The 22740-nt window shown below is 37.5% G+C and overlaps 2 protein-coding genes across 2 annotated transcripts in view; both read right to left on the reverse strand.

Moving 5' to 3' along the window:
• LOC148940061 (uncharacterized) overlaps nucleotides 1–12927 on the reverse strand; it is a 99423-nt gene extending 86496 nt beyond the window's left edge. Inside the window, exon 1 of the mRNA XM_089106201.1 lies at nucleotides 12839–12927. Within this exon, the coding sequence (XP_088962327.1) occupies nucleotides 12839–12881 (43 nt within the window). The 5' untranslated portion in view covers nucleotides 12882–12927. The remainder of the gene's footprint in view (nucleotides 1–12838) is intronic.
• An 8931-nt stretch (nucleotides 12928–21858) lies between these two features.
• On the reverse strand, nucleotides 21859–22455 carry LOC148940062 (protein CFDP2-like). Its single transcript, XM_089106063.1, has one exon. The coding sequence runs from the start codon at nucleotides 22453–22455 to the stop codon at nucleotides 21859–21861; it is 597 nt and encodes a 198-aa protein (XP_088962189.1).
• Between the last annotated feature and the right edge of the window lie 285 nt (nucleotides 22456–22740).

Raw genomic sequence — 22740 nt, forward strand, 5'->3', positions numbered from 1 at the left:
CGTGTATGTCGTTAAAAAAAAAGTGAAAAATATTCTCCAGCATTCAGATCACAAGCCAAACTATGTATCCTTTTAGAAAAAAAAAACAAAACAAAAAATAAAACAAAAATATTTTTGGTTTTTCCACGAAAAAGACTAGGCTGTCAATAATTTAAAAAAACATTCTCCTCAAGATAAGTTTTTCAAAGAAAAGTATAGAGCTCCGTTAAACCAAAAATAATCAGAAATAAAGTCAAATAATCTTCCAAGTGTAAAACTACAACAAATCCTCATCAATAAATAAAAGAAACCCAGAACGAACAGAAATTACAATAGATAACCGAATCAAACTCAAAACAAACAGAAACTAACATGAATAGGGCTGACAACCCTCATGCCTTCTCAAGACCAGAACATAATTTGCACTTTGCTCAAAACAAAATACATTTTCAATGTTCTACATTTTTTAACTTTAATAAATCAAAATTATTGAGACTCTAAGGAAAAAAAAATAAGTGTATGTAACTGTCAGTCTACATTCATTTGTTTTTCTTTCCAGTAAAGTGCAAATAATGTTCTTGTCACTTCGTTCAAAATATTCAAAAGTCTAATATCTATGCCTCATAGGATGTCATGACCCCCATTCACCCTGGACAAAGGTTTGTAAACTATGCAATGTGCCCATTGTTTACATACAGGAAATATCACTATTGAACAAGGAATGTTTGATTGTGAGCGTACTAAAGCAGACTAAGGATATAGAGAGAGGCTTCAGGGAATGCTAAGGTGGTGTGAAGCTAAACAAAAAGACACTGTGTGCATCCAGATTACCAGAAGGGCATACATGTAGTACGTTAGGATTGGTAATTGATTTTTCCTTTACCCTCTTAGGACCATTGTTGCTTCTACTACTTTGGCTGCAACTGCAATGACATGTGACTGCGAATATTTGTAGCGCAGCTATGACTACTTGCGACTCAGCCATCTAAACTCAAGATCAAAACTCGGACAGCTTGTGGCTGTGACTACTTGTGACAGCTACTGAGACTACTTGCGAATGCGACTAAATGTGACTGCGATGGTGAATATTACTACTGCTATTACTAACAACTCATTGCAGCACCAAGCCGCCTGAGTTCTACACAGCTATGAACGATCCTCCTCCTTCTTAATTTTTTTAAAACCTCCCTCTTTAAACCCTCCCAGGAAGTTGCCATCTCCCTTAAATCTCTCCTTTTGACATCCATCTACCCAGTGGACGACCTGCTTTCCGTTTATCCCTTGGCTAAAAAGGGCAATCTTCGGCAGTCTGTCATCGTTCATATGCAGAACGTACCCAAGCCATCAGAACCTTTCTTTTTTTATGGCTTCAGAAAGCGGGATAGAGCCGCATTTTTCGTACAGCCTACTGTTTGAAATACGGTCAGTCAGCCGAGTACCCAGAAAAATCCGTAAGCGATTATTTTAGAAAAAATCTAGTAAATCTTGCTTTGCTTTTCGGATGATTCCCATCCGCTTTTCACCCGCGCTTCAGAACCATACTTGACCACTGTCATCACTGTAGCTTCCAATATGTGAAAATTATGTTCTGGTCTTGAGAAGACATTGGGGTTGTCAGTCCTATTAATATTAGAATATGAAAAGTCACGCAGAATTTCAGTTAATAGGAACAATAATACTACTCTCTCTCCATCCAAAACCCTGCAGTAAAAATACTATTAAGAACTTATTCAGTAAAACTGCTATTCATTGAAAACTTCGACTAAACATTCAAATTTAGTTCTAAATTTGGACAAAATGTTGTTCTAAAGGAGAACGAATGCTGAAACAATTTGCAATTACTGTAGTTGAAATTCACGAAGTGTATAATAAATTTGGTCAGTAGTAAGAAACATTGACTTGTGTTGTAAAAATACAACATTAGACAATCTTGGCTTAATTGTGTGAAAACAAAGCCTAAATAAGAACAACTATTGAAATATAAGTGCCGTTGAACTGGAATAAAAAGCTTTTTGAAAGCACTATTAGCCTTAGCGTGGCAACTGAGGTGTAGAGAAGGAGGTGGCCTCCGTAACATACGCAAAAACTTCTGTTAATTTTAAGTTTTAATGCTGTCAATAACTCTCAGTTGAAAAAATATTTTATTTTTATTTTATCCAACAGTATTTAATTTTATATTTCATGAAAAAAAATGTCATGCTTTTGGGGCTTGTGGATTAATCTAGCAGGGTAAGATAGAGCTTAAAAAAATAATTTGCATCCTTATCTGAAATAATATGTCTGTTGTTTTTAAGTTTTATTGATTCTGTTTTTGAGTTCAACTCCATGTTATTGAATTCAAAATTAAACAATAAATAAATAAAGATGTGCTTTTTAAAGGTACAGCAGACCTTGTGTAGAATAAAGAATTTTGTCAATTTTAAATTTGCTTGATTCTGACTTGAAGTTTGACTCCATGTTATTTAAATTGAAGTTTGGAAAAAGGAACTCTTTCAGATTTAAATTTGCTTGGTTGTGACTTAGAGTTTAACTCCATGTAAATTACATTAATTGAAAATATAATAATATAACACTGGTCATGTTTTACTAATAAAAGTAATTGTGCCCTTATTATTCTGATGAAACATTACACATAGAGTCATTCGGTTTACCTCTATTCTCTGTGTTAATTTAGAATTTGAGGTCGAGTTGACATCCATCATTCTTTGGAAGTTTCAACTTATTCTCTCAAACAGATCAAGGAGGCACACTTGTGCCTCTATAAAGAGGCGACCCACCACAATGTTAACCGATTTCAGGTCCTAGAGGTCACAGAGAGATGGCGGTAATCGCATTTTGTAGCCCAAGCTCAAACTAAGAAACTTGCAAAATTTCATCCTCCTCCGACTTTATCTTCATGGGGTAAACTGGGCCGGAAGTTTCGACCCTCCCACCACAGGCCCCCTTTAACGTTGTCCGATCGGGCTGAAATTTAGAGGTTAAGCTTTACTAGGGCCCAGGAGCTTATCCTCGAAATTTCAGCTCAATCCGATCACTCCTTCAAAAAACCAAATATCTGTTTTCAAAAAACCAAATATAGCCACTTAAAATTCATCATTTTTTTTTTGTTAGCCACGCCTACAGGCCACAGTTGGCAACGGATCCAGGTAAATGAGGACTCATTCGAAGCAGAATTCGACCTGTTAGGGCCTTTTGATATTTTCAGACCGAAAAAATTATCCCCCGAATTTACATTTACGAAAAACCTCGTTTTCCTATAAGAACCCGCTATAAGCGGGCTAGCCCGCGAAGACGCGGGCTCGTTTTCCTATGAGAGCCCGCAAGCGATTTCCGGTCCTAGCGATCGCAGAGAGACAGCGGTAATCGCATTTTGTAGCCCAAGCTCAAACTAAGAAACGTGCAAAATTTCACCCCCCTCCGACTTTATCAAGGAGGCAGACTTGTGCCTCTATAAAGAGGCGACCCACCACAATGTTAAGCGATTTCAGGTCCTAGAGGCCGCAGAAAGACGGCGGCGATCGCATTTTGTAGCCCAAGCTTAAACTAAGAAACGTGCAAAATTTCATCCTCCTCCGACTTTATCTTCATGAGGTAAACTGGGCCGGAAGTTTCGACCCTCCCACCACAGCCCCCCTTTAACGTTGTCTGATTGGACTGAAATTTAGAGGTTAAGCTTTCCTAGGGCTCGGGAGCTTGTCCTCGAAATTTCAGCTCAATCCTATCACTCCTTCCCTGTTTTCAAAAAACCAAATATAGCCACTTAACATTCATTTCTTTTTTTTCTTAGCCACGCCTACAGGCCACAGTTGGCACCGGATCCGGGTGAATGAGGACTCATTCGAAGCAGAATTTGACCTGTTAGGGCCTTTTGATATTTTCAGACCGAAAAAATTATCCCCCGAATTTACATTTACGAAAAACCTCGTTTTCCTATAATAGCCCATGTTAATTTTTCCCACCACAACCCCCCTTTAACATTGTCTGATCGGGCTGAAATTTAGAGGATATGCTTTCCTGGGGCCTGGTAGCTTATCCTCGAAATTTCAATTCAATCTGATTACTCCTTCCCTGTTTTCCAAAAACCAAATATCAAGTTTTGCTTGCGTCAAAAAGATTCCCCTTACTAAAAAACAATTACAATTGTGTCTCTTTAGTGCAACGGTTGAGACTCCTGGCTATCAGGCGGAAAACCCGGGTTCGATTCACCGTTAGATAAAATTTTTATACACTGAATTTAAATTTTAAAAAAGAAACTCAGTTTCTTTTTTAAATTATTTGAAAAAAATTACGTTTTCTAAAGAGTTAAAGAGGCTGAGTTACAAGGTCGACCCTTAAAACACCCTGTCGAGAAAGAAAATAATAATACACAATCATCTAACAGTTAGTCAAGCAATAATAAGTAATAAACTGTACAAAAACGTGCATAAATTATTTGAAAAAAACTACGTTTTCTAAAGAGTTAAAGAGGCTGAGTTACAAGGTCGAACCTTAAAACGTACAGGGATTAGGAGGCACAGAAGGGGGGCTGCCGCCCCCCAAACCCCCCACTTTCGCAGCCTGTAAATAAAAAAAAAGTTTTTTAAAGTGAAAGTAAGGAGCGACATTAAATCTTAAAACGATCAGAAATTATTCCGTATATGAAAGGGGCTGTGCCCTCCTCAATGCCTCGCTCGTTACACTATAGTTTTTATTGTTTAAAAAAAAAGAGTTGTGAGAAAGTCAAACTTTAGCGTAAAGAGCGAGGCGTTGAGGAGGGCAGAGTCCTTTTCATATACGGCATAATTTCTGATCGTTTTAAGATTTAATGTCGCTCCTTACTTTCACTTTTAAAAACTTTTTTTTTATTTACAGGCTGCGAAAGCGGGGGGTTTTATTTACAACTGTGCCTCCTAATCCCTGTACGTTTTAAGGTTCGACCTTGTAACTCAGCCTCTTCAACTCTTTAGAAAACGTAGTTTTTTTCAAATAATCGTAGTAAATGACGGACGTTCATAGTGTCTTTCGATTTACTCAGCTAGGCGCTTCGTTTCCAGATAATTAATCAAAAAAATTTTTGCACAAAATAATTTTTTCAAAACAAGTAAAGAACTTCATTAAACCAAAAATGAAAAAATAGAATCAAATAATCTACAAAGCATACAACTACCACAAATCAGTATTAACAAATAAATGAAACCCAAAACAAACAGAAATAAAAAATAAGTCATACTCAAAATGAGCAGATATTAATCGAAGTAGGGTTCTAAACCCTATGGTTTCTAAGAGCCAGAATATAATTTGTACTTAACTGAAAAAATTTCAAATGAGTTTACTGAAAAAAAAAGTGGATTGTCAGTTTAATATACATATGCTGATATTTATTCCTTAAAATCTTAATTAATTTTTGATTTCATAAAATTATAAAAGGGAAAACATTTTAAAGAATTTTTTCAGCAAAGTACAAGTTATATTTTGGCTCTTAGAAATCATAGGGTTTAGAACCCTACTTAGATGAATTTCTGCTCGTTTTGAGTTTGAATTATTTCAATTTCTGTTTGTTTCAGGTTTTATTCATTCATTGACTCTGATTTATTACAGTTGTAAACATCTTAGACTATCTGATACTATTTTTGTTCATTTTTGGTTTAATGGAGTTCTTTACTTTTTTTTGATAAAATTGTTTTGTGCTAAAAGTTTTTTTTTTATTAATTTCTGTTCGTTTTATATTCATGTACTCTTTTTCAGGGAGAAAGAGTCGGCCGCTTCTGAAGTTAAACAACCATCCCTTTCATAAAAAAAACTTCAATACCCCCTGGGCAAGACTTACAACCCTTGCCCCTAGTCTCTGGGGTTTGTTTCAACCCCAAAAGCCTGGTTATATGATATTTAGACTATTTTGAATAGAATGGCCATCTCAAAATTTCTATTAGACGCATTTCAGGACAATGTGACGTGTGTGTAGGGGGGGAGACGGTAGCTGCCCTCTGATCACTTTGACTCTTAAAAAGGGCGCTAGAGCGTCTGGTTACTAATCCAATGAGCCCTTTTTTAGTTTGTATGACAAAACTATCTATAAAAACCGTATATATGCCCAGGGCACAACTTACAACCCTTGCCATGAGGACTGGGGGGATTTCTTATCCTCAAAGATATAATTTCCAGAGCTTTCTGATAGGGTTAACAAAATGGCTATATCAAAATTTTGATTAAAAGTGTTTGGGGAAATGATATTCATGGAGGGAGACATTTTCCCTCTGATCATTTTCGACGGATAAAAAAGGCACTAGTCCTCTCATTTTCCAATCAAATGAGCCCTTTTTGAAGTTTCTGCGACAAAAATTTCTATAAAAACGTTAAATGCCCAAAAGGCATAAATAACTACCCTTGTCTTGACGGCTATGGGGGGGGGGGGGTTCATCCTCAAAGACATAATTTCCAGACCTTTCTGGTAGGTTTAACAAAATGGCTATATCGAAATTTTGATTGGAAGTGTTTGGGGAAATGATAGGAATGGAGGGAGACATTTTCCCTCTGATCATTTTTGACGAATAAAAAAAGCACTAGTCCTCTCATTTTCCAATCAAATGAGCCCTTTTTGAAGTTTCTACGACAAAAATTTCTATAAAAATGTTAAATGCCCCAAAGGCATAACTTACTACCCTTGTCCTGAGCGCTATGGGGGGGGGGGGGAGTTGTCATCCTCAAAGACATAATTTCAAGACCTTTCAGCTACGTTGAACAAAATAGCTATCTGAAAATTTTGATTGGATTTGTTTGGGGAAATGGTAAGCGTGAGAGGGGGGTTAGTTACCCTTAAATCACTTTTGACTATTCAAACGGGCACCAGCCCTCTCAATTTTCAATTAAATGAGCCCTTTTTGAAGTTTCTATGACAGCTCCTTCTATAAATGCTTCATATGCCCCAGGGCATAACTTACAACCCTTGCCCTGAGGACGGTGGGGTGGGGTTGTCATCCTCAAAGACCTAATTTCGAGAACTTTCAACTATGTTGAACAAAATGAATAACTAAAAATTTTGATTGGATGTGTTTGGGGAAAAGGTGGGCGTGTGAGGGGGGTTAGCAATTGAACGAACCCTTTTTGAAGTTTCTATGACAACTCCTTCTATAAAAACTTCATAGTCCCCAGGGCATAACTTACAACCCTTGCCCTGAGGGCTGTGAGGGGTTGTCATCCTCAAAGACAAAATTTGACTGTATGTGTTTGGGGAACTGGTGGCCGTGAGAGGGGGATTAGTTGCCCTCCAATTACTTTCGACTATTAAAAAGGGCATTAGCCATTTCAATTTCCAATCAAATAGACCCCTTTTTGAATTTTCTACAACAAAGCTTTCTACAAAAACATTAAATGCCCCAAAGGCATAACTTACTACCCTTGTCCTGAGGGCTATGGGGGGAGGATTTTCATGCTCAAAGACATAATTTTCAGACCTTTAAACTACGTTGAATAAAATTTTGATTGAAAATTTTGATTGAATGTGTTTGGGGAAATGGTGAGCGTGGGGGGGTAGTTACCCCCCAATCACTTTTGACTATTAAAAAGGGCACCAGACCTCTCAATTTCCAGCTGAATGAGCCCCTTTTGAAGTTTCTACAACGCTAAATTTCAAAACCTTATATGCCCCCAGGGCACAACGTACAACCTTTGTCCTGGGGGCTCTCAGGGGTTTGTCATCCTCATATAGATAATTCCCATAACTTTCAATTACATTGAACAAATGGCACTCTCAAAACTTTGATTGAATGTATTTAGGGAAATGGTGGGCGTGAAAGGGGGGTTAGCTGCTCTCCATTCACTTTCGACTATTAAAAAGGGCACTAGCCCTTTCAATTTCGAATCAAATGAGTCCTTTTTGGAGTTTCAACGAAAAACTTGCTATAAAAACCATATATATACCCCAGGCCATAACTTTCAAGCCTTCCCCTGAGGCTTGTGGTGGGAGGGGGTGTCATCCTCAAAGACCTAATTTCCAGAACTTTCAACTTTCAAAATGAATATCTCAAAATTTTGATTGGATGTGTTTTGGGAAAAGATAGGCGTGAGAGGGGGGTTAGTTGTTCTTCAATCACCTTCGACTATTAAAAAGGGCTCTAGCCTTTTCAATTTCCAATTGAATGAACCCTTTTTGAAGTTTCTATCACAACTCCTTCTATAAAAAATTCATATGTCCCAAGGTTATAACTTACAACGCTGGCCCTGAGGACTGTGGGGGGGGAGGGGTTGTCATCCTCAAAGACCTAATTTCCAGAGCCCTTTTTGAAGTTTCTACGATAAAGCTTTCAATAAAAACCTTATATGCCCCCAGGGCATAACTTATATTCCTTGCCCTGAAGACTGTGGGAGGAGTTTCCTGCTCAAAAATATAATTTCCAGAACTTACAACTACATTGAACAAAATGGCAATCTCAAAATTTTGATTGGATGTGTTTGGGGAAATGGTGGACGTGAAAATGGTATTAGTTGCCTTCCAATTGCTTTCGACTATTAAAAAGGGAACTAGCCATTTCAATTTCCAATCAAATGAGCCCATCTTGAAGTTTTTACGACAACACTTTCTATGAAAACCCTATATGTCCCCATGGCGTAACTTATAACTCTTACCCTGAGGGCTGAAGGGGGGGGGGGGGATGGGGGGGTGTCATCCTCAAAGACCTAATTTTCAGAACTTTCAACGACGTTAAACAAAATGACTATCTCCAAACTTTGATTGGATGTGTTTGGGGAAATGGTGGGCGTGAGAGGGGGATTAGTTGCCCTCCAATCACTTTCGACTATTTAAAAGGGCACTAGCCCTTTGAATTTTAAACCGAATGAGCTCTTTTTGAAGTTTCTACGACAACACTTTCTATAAAAAAAAGTCTTTTGCCCCCAGGGCGTAACTTCCAATTCTTGCCCTGAGGGTTGTGGGGGAGTATCTTCCTCAAAAACATAATTTCTATCTGGAAATCAACTACGCTGAACAAAATGGCTATCTCAAAATGTTGTTTGGATGTGTTTGGAGAAATGGTGGGCGTAGAAGGGGTGTTAGTTGCCTTCCAATCACTTTCGACTATTAATAAGGGCACCAGTCACTCCAATTTCCAATCGAATGAGCCTTTTTTGAAGCTTCTACGACAACTCCTTCGATACGAAGTGACCTGGTCAAAAGAAAAAAAAATAATACATTGTGCCAACATCGTTCTTTACTTAGGCAGCACTATGGCGCTGCCTATGATACCCTCAACATAATTTTGACATATTGGCCTAGCAAACGATTACTAAAAGCTCATAGCTGATAAGACGACCAAGACCAAACATGACTGCCGTTTCTGCTATTAAATAAACAGCAACACGTATAATGCATAGAACTAAAGAGCAGTATTAAACCCCAAAAGAAGAAAAATTTATTCCGTATTGGAGAATGGCTGCCCCCTCCACACCCCCACTCCTTATTATCTTAGAAACTTTGGAAAATACTTGTTTGATCAGAAATTTGGCTCTAATAAATTTTTGAAGTCAAAAGTAATTGACGAGCTAGAAGCCCCGTCCAAGAAGCTATTTTTATATCCAGTCCCTCTGCAATCCTGTATTAAATCTGATCAACATTTCGAGATAGCCAATCTGTTTAGAATAGTTGGAGCTATCAATGAATCCATGGATAACATAGTACTGAGACCCTCGGGATAGCGACCATTAATTATTCGAACAATCAATTATTTTCAGATATATTTTATAGTGAAAAATAGGGGAGGGGGCATGTTTGATCTTAGGAGTTCAGTGGAGTAAAACTCTCAGGGATTATTTTCTTAGTCAAAAAGATCATCAATATTTTGCTGTGGAAAGGGAGGACAAGGGGTCTGGAAATGATTCAAAAAACTTTTCTTCCCTGATCAAACTGAAACCCATTGCCGTAAGTCCTTTGTCCAAGGGGACTAATTTAAAAAAAACATTGAATGGATTATTTTTTAATGGTTCCTCCTATAAAATGAAGGGGGCTCAAAAAAGGGGGAATTTTTATTGGCCTGAAACTTATATAAAAGGCTAGGCCAAGGGGGGGGGTCAAATGCAGAAGTAAAATAAAAGATATATTTCTTCATTCCAAAATGCAACCCAAAAAAGGGATAAAAAGTTCTAAAAAAATTATCTCACCCACTTCAAAAAGATGAAACTATCTGAGAAACTTGGGAGGGACTCATTCGATTGAAAGTTAAAAGTTCAATTGTCCTTTTTAAAGTCTTTAAGCTACGGAGGGCAATCAACATCCCTGTTGGTCAAGGCCATACCCAGAATTTTTTTCGAGGGGGGGGGTGTAGGGGTTCCACAAAGATTTTTGGAAAGAAAGGGGTATCTCAAAAATGCATAATTTTTTTTGTCCATTTTTATTACGTTTTTACGAATCAGAAAAAACATTTCGGGGGGTGGGGGGTCAACCCCCCTCTGGGTATGGTCTTTCTATTTGTTCTTTTTTTGCTATCCAGCCCTCCTCTAATCCCTACAATATTGAATAAAAATATTGAGAGGTCTGTTTTGTTCAAAAACTTCCAAATACCTATTAAGCTTGCCTTCGGAGTTGGCATCATTCCCTGCAGCCCCAGTGTTAACCTTTATCTTACTCTTTTATGATTACCCAACCCCCATATACAAGAAAAAAAGAATTACAATATAATGAAAATACAAAAATAAATATTGTAGCATATTCTACACCAAATACTCTGCCTATATTCTGGAATATTGGTAAAATTTTTCAAAATTCCTTCTTTTTTTCATTATCATTATTTGTCATGCTTTTTAAGTGGCTCCTCAATTAAATACATGGGGAATATTTTTTACAGGATGGGGGATTTTCAAAGGGAGTACGCCAATCACCATAATTATGGCTTGTAAAGAGAAAGAGAATTTCTTTGAATATGGCCGAAAAATCCATAAGATAAGAGATCCTGGATAATCGATTCTATTTCATAATTTATATTTGCTTATGTTCCAAATTTTTGTGACTCTGAACAAGTACTGACATATTATGGAATTACAAAGCGATAGTTTAATGTAAGCAAAGTAGGCAAGATCAAGTTGCTTTCATATGGAACTATAGAAAAACATAAAAACTCGAAATAGACATGAATTATCCTGTACATAAAGTAGCTGCTGCCCTCCCCGACCACACGCTCATTATGATAAATGGTGAACGCTACTTAATAGAAAGCATTTTAAAGTAACAAAAAAATATACCCAGTTGTTGATTTTAAGTGTTTCATTGACTGATTCCTTTTTTAAAACCAATGAAATGGTAGTTGTATTGCCAAGGCGAATAAACGCATCCTTTCATTTTTAAGTTATTGTGAACAAAGAAGTATTATCATGTTGCTCTTGCATTGGAGCATTGGTTCTAGAAGTGCAGGTGAAAACAAAGTCTAACTCTAATGCAGAAAGTGGGATAGTTCAGGGGGAGGTGGGGGGGCGGCAACACTCCTCATATACTGGACTTTTTATTCGCTATTTTAATTATTTAAATTTTTTATTTGACTTCTGTTCTTTCAGTATAATGCTCATGAATAATATTTTGTAACCCATGTACTGCAAATTTAGCTGACTCAAGCTGACATGTACTGCAACTTTACCTGACTTAGCTGACAAAAGGATATAAAAATACAAAAATAAATTCTATAGGATCTTCTACACCACATACTCTGCCTATATTCTGGAATATTGGTAGAATTTTCTAAAATCCCTTCTTTCTTTTTTATTTATATTTATTTGTCCATGCTTTCTATGTCACTTCTCAATTTTATATGTGGGGGAAATTTTCAAGGGAATGCACCAATCACCATTGTACTTAGGGGTTATGAAGAGAAAGAGATTTTTTCAATATAGTCAAAAACCCCACAAGGTAGGAGAATCTGGATAATCGATTATATTTTATAATTTATATTGCTCTAGTCCCAAGGTTGTGTGACACGGAACAAGTACTCATATATTGTAAAATTACAAAGCGAGAGTTTTAGGTAAGGAAAGTAGAAAAAACCACATTATTTTCAAATGAAAGTAAAGACCAACATAAAAATTTAAAATAGACATGAATTGTCCTGTACATAAAGGGGCTGCTGCCCTCCTCGACCACACGCTCCTTATAATAAAGGGCTACGCAACTTAACAAAAAGCATTTTAAAGTAAAAAAAAGCCAGTTGTTGATTGAAAGTGTTTCAACGAAATGATAGCTGTATTGACAAAGCGGATAAAGGCATCCTTTCATTTTCAAGTTATTGTAAAGAAAGAAGTATTATCACCCTGTTCTTGCATTGGTGAATTGGTTCTTGAAGCGTATTGAAAAAAAAATCCTAGCTCTATTGCAAAGAGGTGGATAGTTTAAGGGGGGTGGCAACATCCCTTTTATGCTAGATATTTTCTATTTGCTATTTCAATTCTTTTAATTGATGGGCAAACTCACTAGGATTTTGCGTAAAATGAAATATATCAATCTGTCTAACTATCGTTCATTAACACCCCTGAAGGAATGCCGGTTAATGGGAATAGAGGGGGGTGGAAGGATCTTTCTTAATTTTTTCAATGAACGCATAAGAAATATGTTTTTCAATAACTATGGGGAGGGGGCGATTCTTTATTTTTGATTCCCTCTCCGTCCATCTAGTGCCGCAGTTAAAACGTCCTTCTGCATATTTTTAAAGCTTCCGGTTTCTGAATATTGCTGAAAACTATAAACACTATGTGTACAATTTTTGCGAATTTTTAAGTTAGGACTGAAGCTCCGTTGAGCTTCAATTCATAATTATCGTCAATTCAAATTTTCATTCTGAAAATTAGTTGGGATTATTATTTTAACGACTAAATTAAGATGTAAAGAAATCTATTTGATCTTGTTGCTAACCTTCCATTAAGAGAAGAAAGAACAAGAAATGAACTATTCTCATTCTTCTAATTCTGTGGGATTTCACTCCATTTGCTGATTTCTCATGAATCCTCTATTTCTAACCACTTCCTGCTGTGTACTGAGTAGGAAAGGAAGATTTTCCCCATTAAAAGGTATTCCCTTTTTTTTTATTACAATGCGCAGCTCTGTATTCATACTTTATCTCATGTATTTTCGTTTTTCAAATTGCATTCCTCTTGAGAAATATAAATGGGATAAAGCAGTGCTGCTACTCATTCTGCAAGACCAAAATACATAAGGAATACAGTTTTTGAAATCCTTTTAAATTATAATGATATCTGACGAAAATTACGGTTTTTAACAGCTTTGTCCCTAAACTTGCAGGCTTTTCCCTTTCCCCTCCCACTAGAATAATTTCTATAGATTTCCTTTACCCCTTGAGCTGGAGTAGTCGACTCCACAGTTTAAAAATAAGAATTATTTTCTCCAAACACCTCACTAAATTTTATAGCTTGTACTAAGCCTGTTTTCTAAATTGAGTCAAAAATTTTTTTTTTAATGCATCAGACCAATCACCGTGGCCTGGTATTGCAGAAAATTACCATGGACTTAATTAGACCTGAGCTTGTTTTTACATTGCGTCAGAACTTTGCTTGGTTTTGCACTTGATGTCTTACATTTCTACTGAATATTGAACGAACTTTATTTCCCACTAAGAAGACATAATGCCACTAGTGGAGTAATAACAGGAAAAATAGCAACAAAACAGCATGACATAAGAAAAAATGATAATATATAAAAGCAGAACAGCAAGTCGATATTCCTACCTTTCTAAAAAAAATTGGCATTGGAGGGGAGCATTTGAGGGTTTATTCTCGTTTTGTTTAGTTCCAATATAGGCTACACACTTTATCTACTTAAATGTGTCTTTCTTGAATGAGCCAATCGTAGAAAGTCAAGGTTTTGCACCTAGTTTGTCCGTCATTTGGACTTGGTTTGTTTTTGCCACTGAGCAAGAAACTTGTTCTTCCTTGCACTTAATTGAGACTTACAAATTAGGACTTGGCTAATTTTAGCATTAATCAAGATTTAGCCCTTTTTGTACTGTGTTTGGCAATTGCAAGGCTTATTTTTTAAACTGAATATGGACTTCATTCACTTTTTGTACTATACCAAAGAAATCCACTAAGTCAACACTAGCCTCAGTTTTGAACTGCTTCCCAGGAATTGAAAGGCTTGGACTTAACCAGTTCTTGCAATGACTGTAGTAGTGGGGGTCAATCTGTTCTACAACGCCCATAGCAGATTAACAAAGGGAAATTAGCATTGAGTTTCTATGACGACCATAGCAGATTAACACAGGGAAATTAGCATTGAGTTTCTACAACGCCCATATCCCTTTTCCCGTCGAATTTTAAGTTTGTAATTGTATTGTTTTTTTTTTAGTATTGATAAATTGATTGATTGATTGATTGATTGATTGACGTCACGACATCTCTAGGAAAATTAGCATTGGATTTCTACCGTAGCCCTCTGACGTCACAACATGCTCTTTCCAATTTCCACAACACCCCCCCCCCCCATTTTCCATAGGATTTCTACAAAATGCCCTCTGACGTCACACCATGTCCTGTTTCTAGGCAAGATTCCCAGGTGTTTCAATATAATTACTTGGAATGTGGCTGAGGTAATAGAAAAGTAGTAATAAATAAAGAAAATAATAAGGAGAGTCCCTCGCACCTGTACAATTCGGTCAGCTGTTTCAAACGCAGCCCTCTGACGTCACGACACACCCTTGCCTTTAAGTAGATCCGTAGGAAAATAGTATAGAATTTCAAGCGCACAGGTAGCAGATTAACACAGGGAAATTAACCTATTTTTGTTGGTTGTTGGTAATGTTTGTTGGTTAAGTTTGTTGGTTATGTTTGTTGGTTGTTGGTTCTGTTTGATGGTTATGTCTGTGGATTCTTGGTTATGGAAGTTGGTTATGTTGCTGTTTATGCGGTTTGTTGGTTATGTTTGTTGGTTATGATTGTTGGTTATGCGGTTTTTTGGTTATGATTATTGGTTGTTGGTTATGATCGTTGGTATCGATTAATGGTTGCTGGTTATGATTGCTGGCTATGTTTCTAGTTATGCTTGTTGGTTATGATTAATATTTGTTGGCTATGATTAATGGTTACTGGTTATGTGGTTTGTTGGTTATGTTTGTTGGTTTTGGATATGGCTATTGATTGATGGCTACGTTTTTTGGTTGTTGGTTGTGTTGCTGGTTATGTTGTTTGTAGGTTACGATTGTTGGTTATGATTAACGGTTGTTGGTTTTGCTTGTTGGTTATGTTTGTTGGTTATTGATTGATGATTTTGATTAATGGTTGATGGTTTTACTTGTTGGTTATGATTAATGGTTGTTGGTTACGATTGATTGGTTATGATTATGGTTTGATGGTTATGTTTGTTGATTTTGATTGTTGGTTATGATCATTTGATGTGATTATTGGTTTGAATGTATTTTATAATAAACGAAGTTACTAGACAATGCCAAGCCCTGTTTCTAGACGAAATTCCCAGATGTTTTTCCCCTTTACATGTGTGTATTTCTATGACAGCCCTGTTACGTTACACCACACACCCTCGCCTTTAAAGGGTCCCACAAAGGGTCCAACAAACGGAGATTCCAACCCCTCGGACCATCACACCTATGTAATACGGTCACCAGTTCTATTAAAGGGAACAAAGTTGGTGAGACTCCCATGACACACCCTTCTGGACTCCAATGACATCACATGACTTACCTGTTTCAAATGGTCAGGTCTAGTATGCTTGACGCAATTTTATGTAACTCTGCGTCAGGAACCCACGGAGGAATCCCCACTTGTATCTTAACGACAACACGCACCTTACGCAATGATTGCGCATCACTGTCATGTAATACCTTTTTTAAATTTTTCGCCAAAAATCCTCAATACATTTTTTCTTTCTTTAACTTAATGACAGCAAACACTCTATGTAAGGTCAAGGTAATGATTGCGTAACCATTACAGCCAGATAATACCCTTTTTGGCATTTTATTTTTTACCCGAAATGTATAACGCTTTTTTTTCTTGCTTTAGTTGTTTCTTTCTTTTTCCTTAGTTCTTGACACCGCCTGGACTCGAAAGATCAATTTTCTTCCAAGGAATTTGTGCCCTAAGCAACACGACTAACAAGCCATTCCCGGTATTTTGTCCGGCTTATTACATTCTAAAATTAACCTATTGTGTGCGAGTGTAATTGCCATTATTGTAATTTCTGTTCTTTTTGTTTCATATTTTATTGATTGTGATTTGTTGTAGTTAGTAGTATCGTCATAAGGTTTATAACGGCGCCAATACCCTAGATTTTAAAGCCTCCCATGGCAGATTCCTATAGGATTTCCACAGCATCCCTAGCAGATTCCCATAAGATTACAATGACTCCCTTGTATTATTAATTGTCTAAAATACGCAGGTTTTGTGACAATGTTTACATTCGGTTGCTATGTAATATGAATGACGAAATCTTGCTTCAGTTAACTCAAAGGGAGAAACTAAGAGATGTAGGTGTTAGGGAATGTTTACATTTTGTTGCTATAATAGAAGATGACGCAATCGTGCATGGGTCAACAAGTGTTACATCATAGGGAATTTTAACCTACGTAATTGGAGGTGAGGGTAATGCATGACTTAGTAGATTTCTTGGAAATAACTTAATGACAGCGCATACATGAATCATACGTAATGACATCACACATGTTATATAATGACATCAAACATGTTGTATAATGACAGCGCACACCTGAGCCTTTCGTAATGACAGTACCAGACAGAGGAATTTTCTATTATGACACTTCAAGATGTTTTTTAAGAAATTTCAAATCGTTTTCTAAGACTTTTATCTAAGACACTTCAAGAAGTTTTCTAAGATACTTCAAGGTGTTTTCTCTTTATCTCAATGCATTTTTTCTGAGATATTTTTTTCAAGACGTTTCCTGAGACATTTTTCTTCAAGACGTTTCTTAAGACATTTTTGTTCAAAACGTTTCAAGACGTTTTTTAAGACACTTTTCTTCAAGACGTTTCAAGAGTTTATTTTTCTTTCAATGCGTTGTATTCTTTCTTTCAAGGATTTCTTTCTTTCTTTAGTTCTTATGTAATGGCGAACGTTTATTGATGATGCATTCTCCAGTAATATGTCTCCTAAGAATCCATGAGGGAATCCCAAACTTTTAATTGAGGAGGATACATAGGTAGGGTGTTACATAATACTTTTTTCCAGGATATTTCTCAAAGGACAGCTATATTATAACGATTTTTGTCTTCATTGGGAGTCGAAAGGCCAATTTCCATCCTATAGAACTATGCCTTAATCAACTCGTCCATGCAGCCCTTTCCATTATACTTTTCTGGCTAATACATTCTAGAGATTGCCCATTGCATGCAAGAAGAATCTTCCATGTTTCACTTACAAGAATAGCGGTTGCGTTTTTCCCATGACTGAGGTGAAGAGGGTAAAATCAGCTACTAGAAATTGCAACTGCTCGTCAAATAATGCCTTTAGAAGGGTATTATAAACCCGAACAGAGCAATTCTTCACTAATTAGCGATATGATCGAAGTATTTTGAAGGATCATTCTTAGAGAATTTCTAGCGATGTTTTCTTAGGAATGATGTTTTAGAGATGGTTTCTTGGAGAATGATCAAAGTTTGTCCAAAATATATGAAAAAGGTGCAAGAGACATGTCACTTAAATTCCATATTTTATTCATTTTTCTTGCTCTTGTTTTCTTGCTATTGGCTTGCTATTGTTATCAGTTAAGACACTTTGACACTGAATGGTTGACACACGGCGTTCTCTAACCGGCGTTATAGCACGTATGGAATTTCTCGTAGCATTTTTCCAGCAAAAATATTCATTTATACTAGAATTGACCGTTTAAACTTAATGAAGAAACCCCATTATTGTTTCTTTCTGATGACTCAAAATAATTGAGACCAGCGTGGCACAATGCACCACTACTTCCATCAGAAACCTTATTTGTTCCTTGGGGCATAGGGTGGGAGGGTGGCAAATTATCACAAATAAGAGTTTTTCAGCCTTTTTCTGTAAAAAATAAATTTTGTAAACTAAAAAATTACCATTCTTTTTAATTGGACGGCAGCTACTTGCCATTTCATTGCTAGATTGTGATGTTCCATGATAAGTCCGAGCCCTGTGACACTGAATGGTTGACACGCGAAAGCCTTTAGCAGGCATTATTGCACATATGGCATTTTCGGGGCATTTTTAAAGCAAAATATTCATTTACACTAGAATTGATCACTCTTGAGAAATTCAGAAGAGAACTTAAACCTTTCTTCTTTTCCTTGAGAAAATCTACAACCGGAGTGGATTTTTTCTATTCTTTTTCTCTTCTAAGGAAAAAAATTGAAAATAGAAAATTGATCTCTTTTTCTTTTCCTTTGAGAAAATTCAGTCTGTGCTACCTATGTTGATGTTTCAAAGTGCATTATGGAAGTTTTTCCTTTGAAACGTTTGACTTAGGAGATTTTTGTAGCGTTGTGTCGTGGTTTTATTTTGTCTGTGCTATTTCAGTTGATGTTTCAAAGTGCATTTTGGAAGATTTTCGTTAGAAACGTATGACTTAGGAAATTCTTGTAGTGTTTTGTCATGCTTTGTCTTGTCTGTGATACTTCATTTGATGTTTCAAAGTGTGTTTTAGAAGCTTTTCGTTTGAAATGTATGACTTCGGACATTTTTAGCGTTGTGTCGTGGTTTAGCTTGTCTGTGCTACCTCAGTTTATATTTCAAAGTGTGTTTTGGAATTTGTTCGTTTCAAACGTATGATGTTTTAGCGTTTTTAGGATATTTTTTAAGCGTTGTGTTGTGGTTTGACCTGCCAGTGCTACCTCAGTTGATATTTCAAAGGGCCTTTTGGGAGTTTTTCCTTTGAAACGTATCACTTAGGATATTTTTTTGTAGTATTTTTCATGGTTTATCTTGTCTTTGCTACCTCACTTGATGTTTCAAAGTGCATTTTGGAAGCTCTTCGTTTGAAATGTGTGACTCGGGATATTTTTGTAGTGTTGTGTCGTGGTTCATCTTGTCTTTGCAACCTCAGTTGATGTTACAAAGTGCATTTTTGAAGTTTTTCTTTTAAAAAGTATTACTTAGAATGTCTTATAGAATTGTGTCATGGTTTATATAATCTGTGCCACCTCAGCTGATGTTTCAAAGTGTTTTTTGGAAGTTTATTGTTTGAAATGAATGACTTACTATATTTTGTAGGGTTGTGTCGTGGTTTATCTTGTCTCTACTACCTCAGCTGGTGTTTCAAAGTGCATTTTGGAACTTTTTCGTTTGAAACGTATGACTTATGATATTTTATCAATGTTGTCTCGTGGGTTTATCTTGTCTCTGCTACCTCAGTTTATGTTTCGAAGGGCATTAGGAAAGTGTTTTGTTTGAAACTTATGCCTTAAGATATTTTTTAGTTTTGTTTCTTTTTTATCTTGTCTGTGCTACCTCAGTCGATGTTTCAAAGTCCAATTCGGAAGTTTTTCGTTTGACAAGTAAAACTTATGATATTTTTGTAGTTTTGTGTCATTATTTTTCTTGTCTGTGTTACCTCAGTTGACGTGTCAAAGCACATTCTGAACGACTTTCGTTTTAAACGTATGGCTTAGGAAATTCTTGAAGTGTTAAGTCATGCTTTGTCTTTTCTTTGCTACCCCATTTAATGTTTCAAGGTGTGTTTTAGAAGTTTTTCGTTTAAAACAAATGACTTGGGACATTTTTTAGCGTTGTGTCGTGGTTAAGCTTGTCAGTGCTACCTCAGTTTATGTTTCAAAGTGTGTTTTTGAAATATTTTCTTTTCAAACGTATGACTTGGATATTTTGTAGCGTTGTTGCGTGGTTTGTCCTGCCATTCCTACCTCAGTTGATGTTTCAAATGGCCTTTTAGAAGTTTTTCGTTTGAACCTTAACTTAGACCTTAGATCCTCCAGAGCCAAGAATGGCTCATAGGGCGTCTACAAAGCCTCGCCAGACATCTCGGAAATGAGCTCCAGCCTTGACATCCTCCCACTGTGGTTGAAGAGACAGCTCCGCACTTCATAGGTCCTGGTCGTACTGTCGCCGTAGGGTGTGTCTTTGTTGACCTCTTGTCCGCCTCCCCTCGGGGCGCCACTCATATATTGTTTTTGGGAGTCGATCCTCTGGCATACTAACGACGCGGCCAAGATACGTCCATCTCCTACGCATCAAGAGGTCAGTAAATAATGGCTGACCGGTTCGCCGATGGACTTCAATTTTGGTTCCCTCTTCCTGTCACAATATGTTCAGGATCCTTCTAAGGCACATGTTCTCAAAAGCTAGGACACGTTTCTCCAGTTGGACGTTTAATTTCCAGCATTCGCTAGCATAGAGGAGGAGGGACATCACATTGCTATTTAGGAGTCTTAGCTTTAAGCAAAGACAGTATTTACTACTGCGCCAAACTGGTTTCAATTTATTTAAAAGCCGATGTCGCCTCTCCAATTCTCCTCTTAATTTCATTAGCTATTTTACCATTATATTGAATCCAGATCCCAAGATACTTATATTCTTTGACCTGGTCAATTGCTTTACCTTTGCAATTTAGTATCAGCAGGGAGTCAGATGTGGCCATGCTCTTTGTCTTACTGACATTCCCCGCAAGTCCAACTTTCTCCGCCTTTTCATCTATGGCGGCGATTAGCAGCTGCAGTCGCTGTTTCGCTTTTTCGAGAAGAATAACGTCATCTGCGAAGTCCAGATCCGAGATCTGCCGGCTGCTAATCTTCACTCCACAGCCTGAAGACTGCCGTAGAAAATAAACCAATACAATGACAAACAGGAACGGGGATAGTACACAACCTTGTTTGACTCCAGACATTATCTTGAAGTAACCCGTGTCCTCATTTTCTGTGCAAACGCAGCATTCACTATCTTCATAAAGTGCCACTGTCATTTTGACTAGTTTATCAGGTACTCCGTAATAATTTAGAATCTTCCATAAAGTATCTCGGTCGATAGAATCAAACGCCTTTTCAAAATCAATGAAGAGCAGATACATCTTTTTGTTTCATTATCCTGACTCTTCAGAGCAAGACCTACCAGGTCGGAAGCCGTGTTGCTCTTCTCTGAGGTGTGAATCTAGGGCTGTTCTTAGGCGTTCTATTATGACTGTGGCTAGTATTTTGCTAGTCACAGACGTTAGGTTGATGCCCCTCCAGTTGTCACAGACTAGCGCATCGCCTTTCTTGAAGAGTTTTACTAGTATACCTTTGGTCAAGTCTTTTGGAACTTTTTCGCTATTCCAGATGGCCACTAGGAGAGCAGTCCAAACGGTTCTGCAGGCACGAAGGGACGCCTTCAGCATCTCTGCCGTGATCCCATCTACTCCAGGTACCCGTCTATTTTTCAGCTTTTTCTCAGCTGTCGTCACTTCTTCAGTGCTTGGGGTTCAGCACTAACGTCAATGTAGAAAAACGGTTGGTCAGACATTACTTCTGGATCATCAGGTCTGGGTCTATTTAAGACTTTCTCGAAATGCGAGACCTATCTCTCGTCTGCTTTCTGTGAATCCGAGATTACGGCCTTAATTTCATCTTTTACAAGGGATGTTCAGATTGCTTTCTTTCCGATTATTTCCCTTCGTTAGTCGATACACCATTTTGGAGTCTCCTTTCTTAGCAGCTTCTTCTGCAAGTGCTGCTTTTTCCTCGATAATGTTTCTTTTGCATTTCCTTGCACTTCTTTTAACCGCCTTATCCTCTTCTTTGTAACGGAGCTGTAGGTGGGCTTTTTGTTCTGGGCTAAACGTGTTTAGTATAAGCGACCGGGTCTCCTTGCGTTTACTGATACATTTCCAGGTGTCGTCCGATATCCATTTTTATTTCTTTCTTTTCTTGAAGCCAAGGCTGGCCTTTGCGACGTCATGGTATGCGTTTTTTATTAAGGTCCATATGTTTTCAACATTAGTCTTCAGCTTCATCGATCAGGTTTAACGCTTCAAATTTGTTATGTAGTGATATGCAGAAACTTCTGCGGATATCACGATCATTCAGCTTATCAGTGTCGAACTGTTTGTGTGTTGCGGCGTTGGTTTTCGGTTTCTGAGCTTTCAGTTTTCTTTTTACTTCGGCTATCATCAAGATGTGATCTGAATTCACGTCTGCTCCTCGAAAGCCCCTCGCGTCGAGCATGCTACTTCTCCAGCGTCTTGATATGAGGAAATGATTGATTTGGTTTTTTGTGGGGCCGTCGGGGGACACCCACGAGTACTTGTGAATCGTTTTATGTTCGAATATACTGCCACCTATCACCAAGTCGTTGCTTAGGGCATAGTCAATTAGGAGTGCACCGTTTTGATTCATGTCTCCGATGTCATGTATGTCCAGAACTTCAGGGTAGTACTGACGGTCTGCACCGACTTTAGCATTTAGATCGCCAACAACACAGATAATATCGTGCCTGGGTAAGTCTTTGGTGACCGATTGTAGCATGCTGTAGAAAGCATCTTTTTCCTCATCATTAGCTTCGTTGGTCGGAGCATAGCAGGCGATGATGGTCATTTCTGTATGATTAGACACAAAACAGAAGTGTGACCGCTAAATACTATAGCATACCCATCATAAAATTTCTCTAATCCATTTTCAGTCCATCTTATTTCAGTGTGAACGAGAATATAGATGAGGTATTGTCTCATCTCTTTATAAACTTGTTCTGTCTTGGATATCTGGTTAGTCGTTCTCACTTTCCAAAAACCCATCTTTAGGTGTTGTTTCGCAGTCAAAAATCGGTTCCGGGGGCTTGCGGGGGTCGTTTCCTGGGGGGAGGTGATGCATCCGAGGCTGTTG

This window comes from Artemia sp. Qi Xiang Cuo, chromosome 20 (assembly GCF_049724085.1).
Source record: "Artemia sp. Qi Xiang Cuo chromosome 20, ASM4972408v1, whole genome shotgun sequence".
In the NCBI taxonomy this organism is placed as follows: domain Eukaryota; kingdom Metazoa; phylum Arthropoda; class Branchiopoda; order Anostraca; family Artemiidae; genus Artemia; species Artemia sp. Qi Xiang Cuo.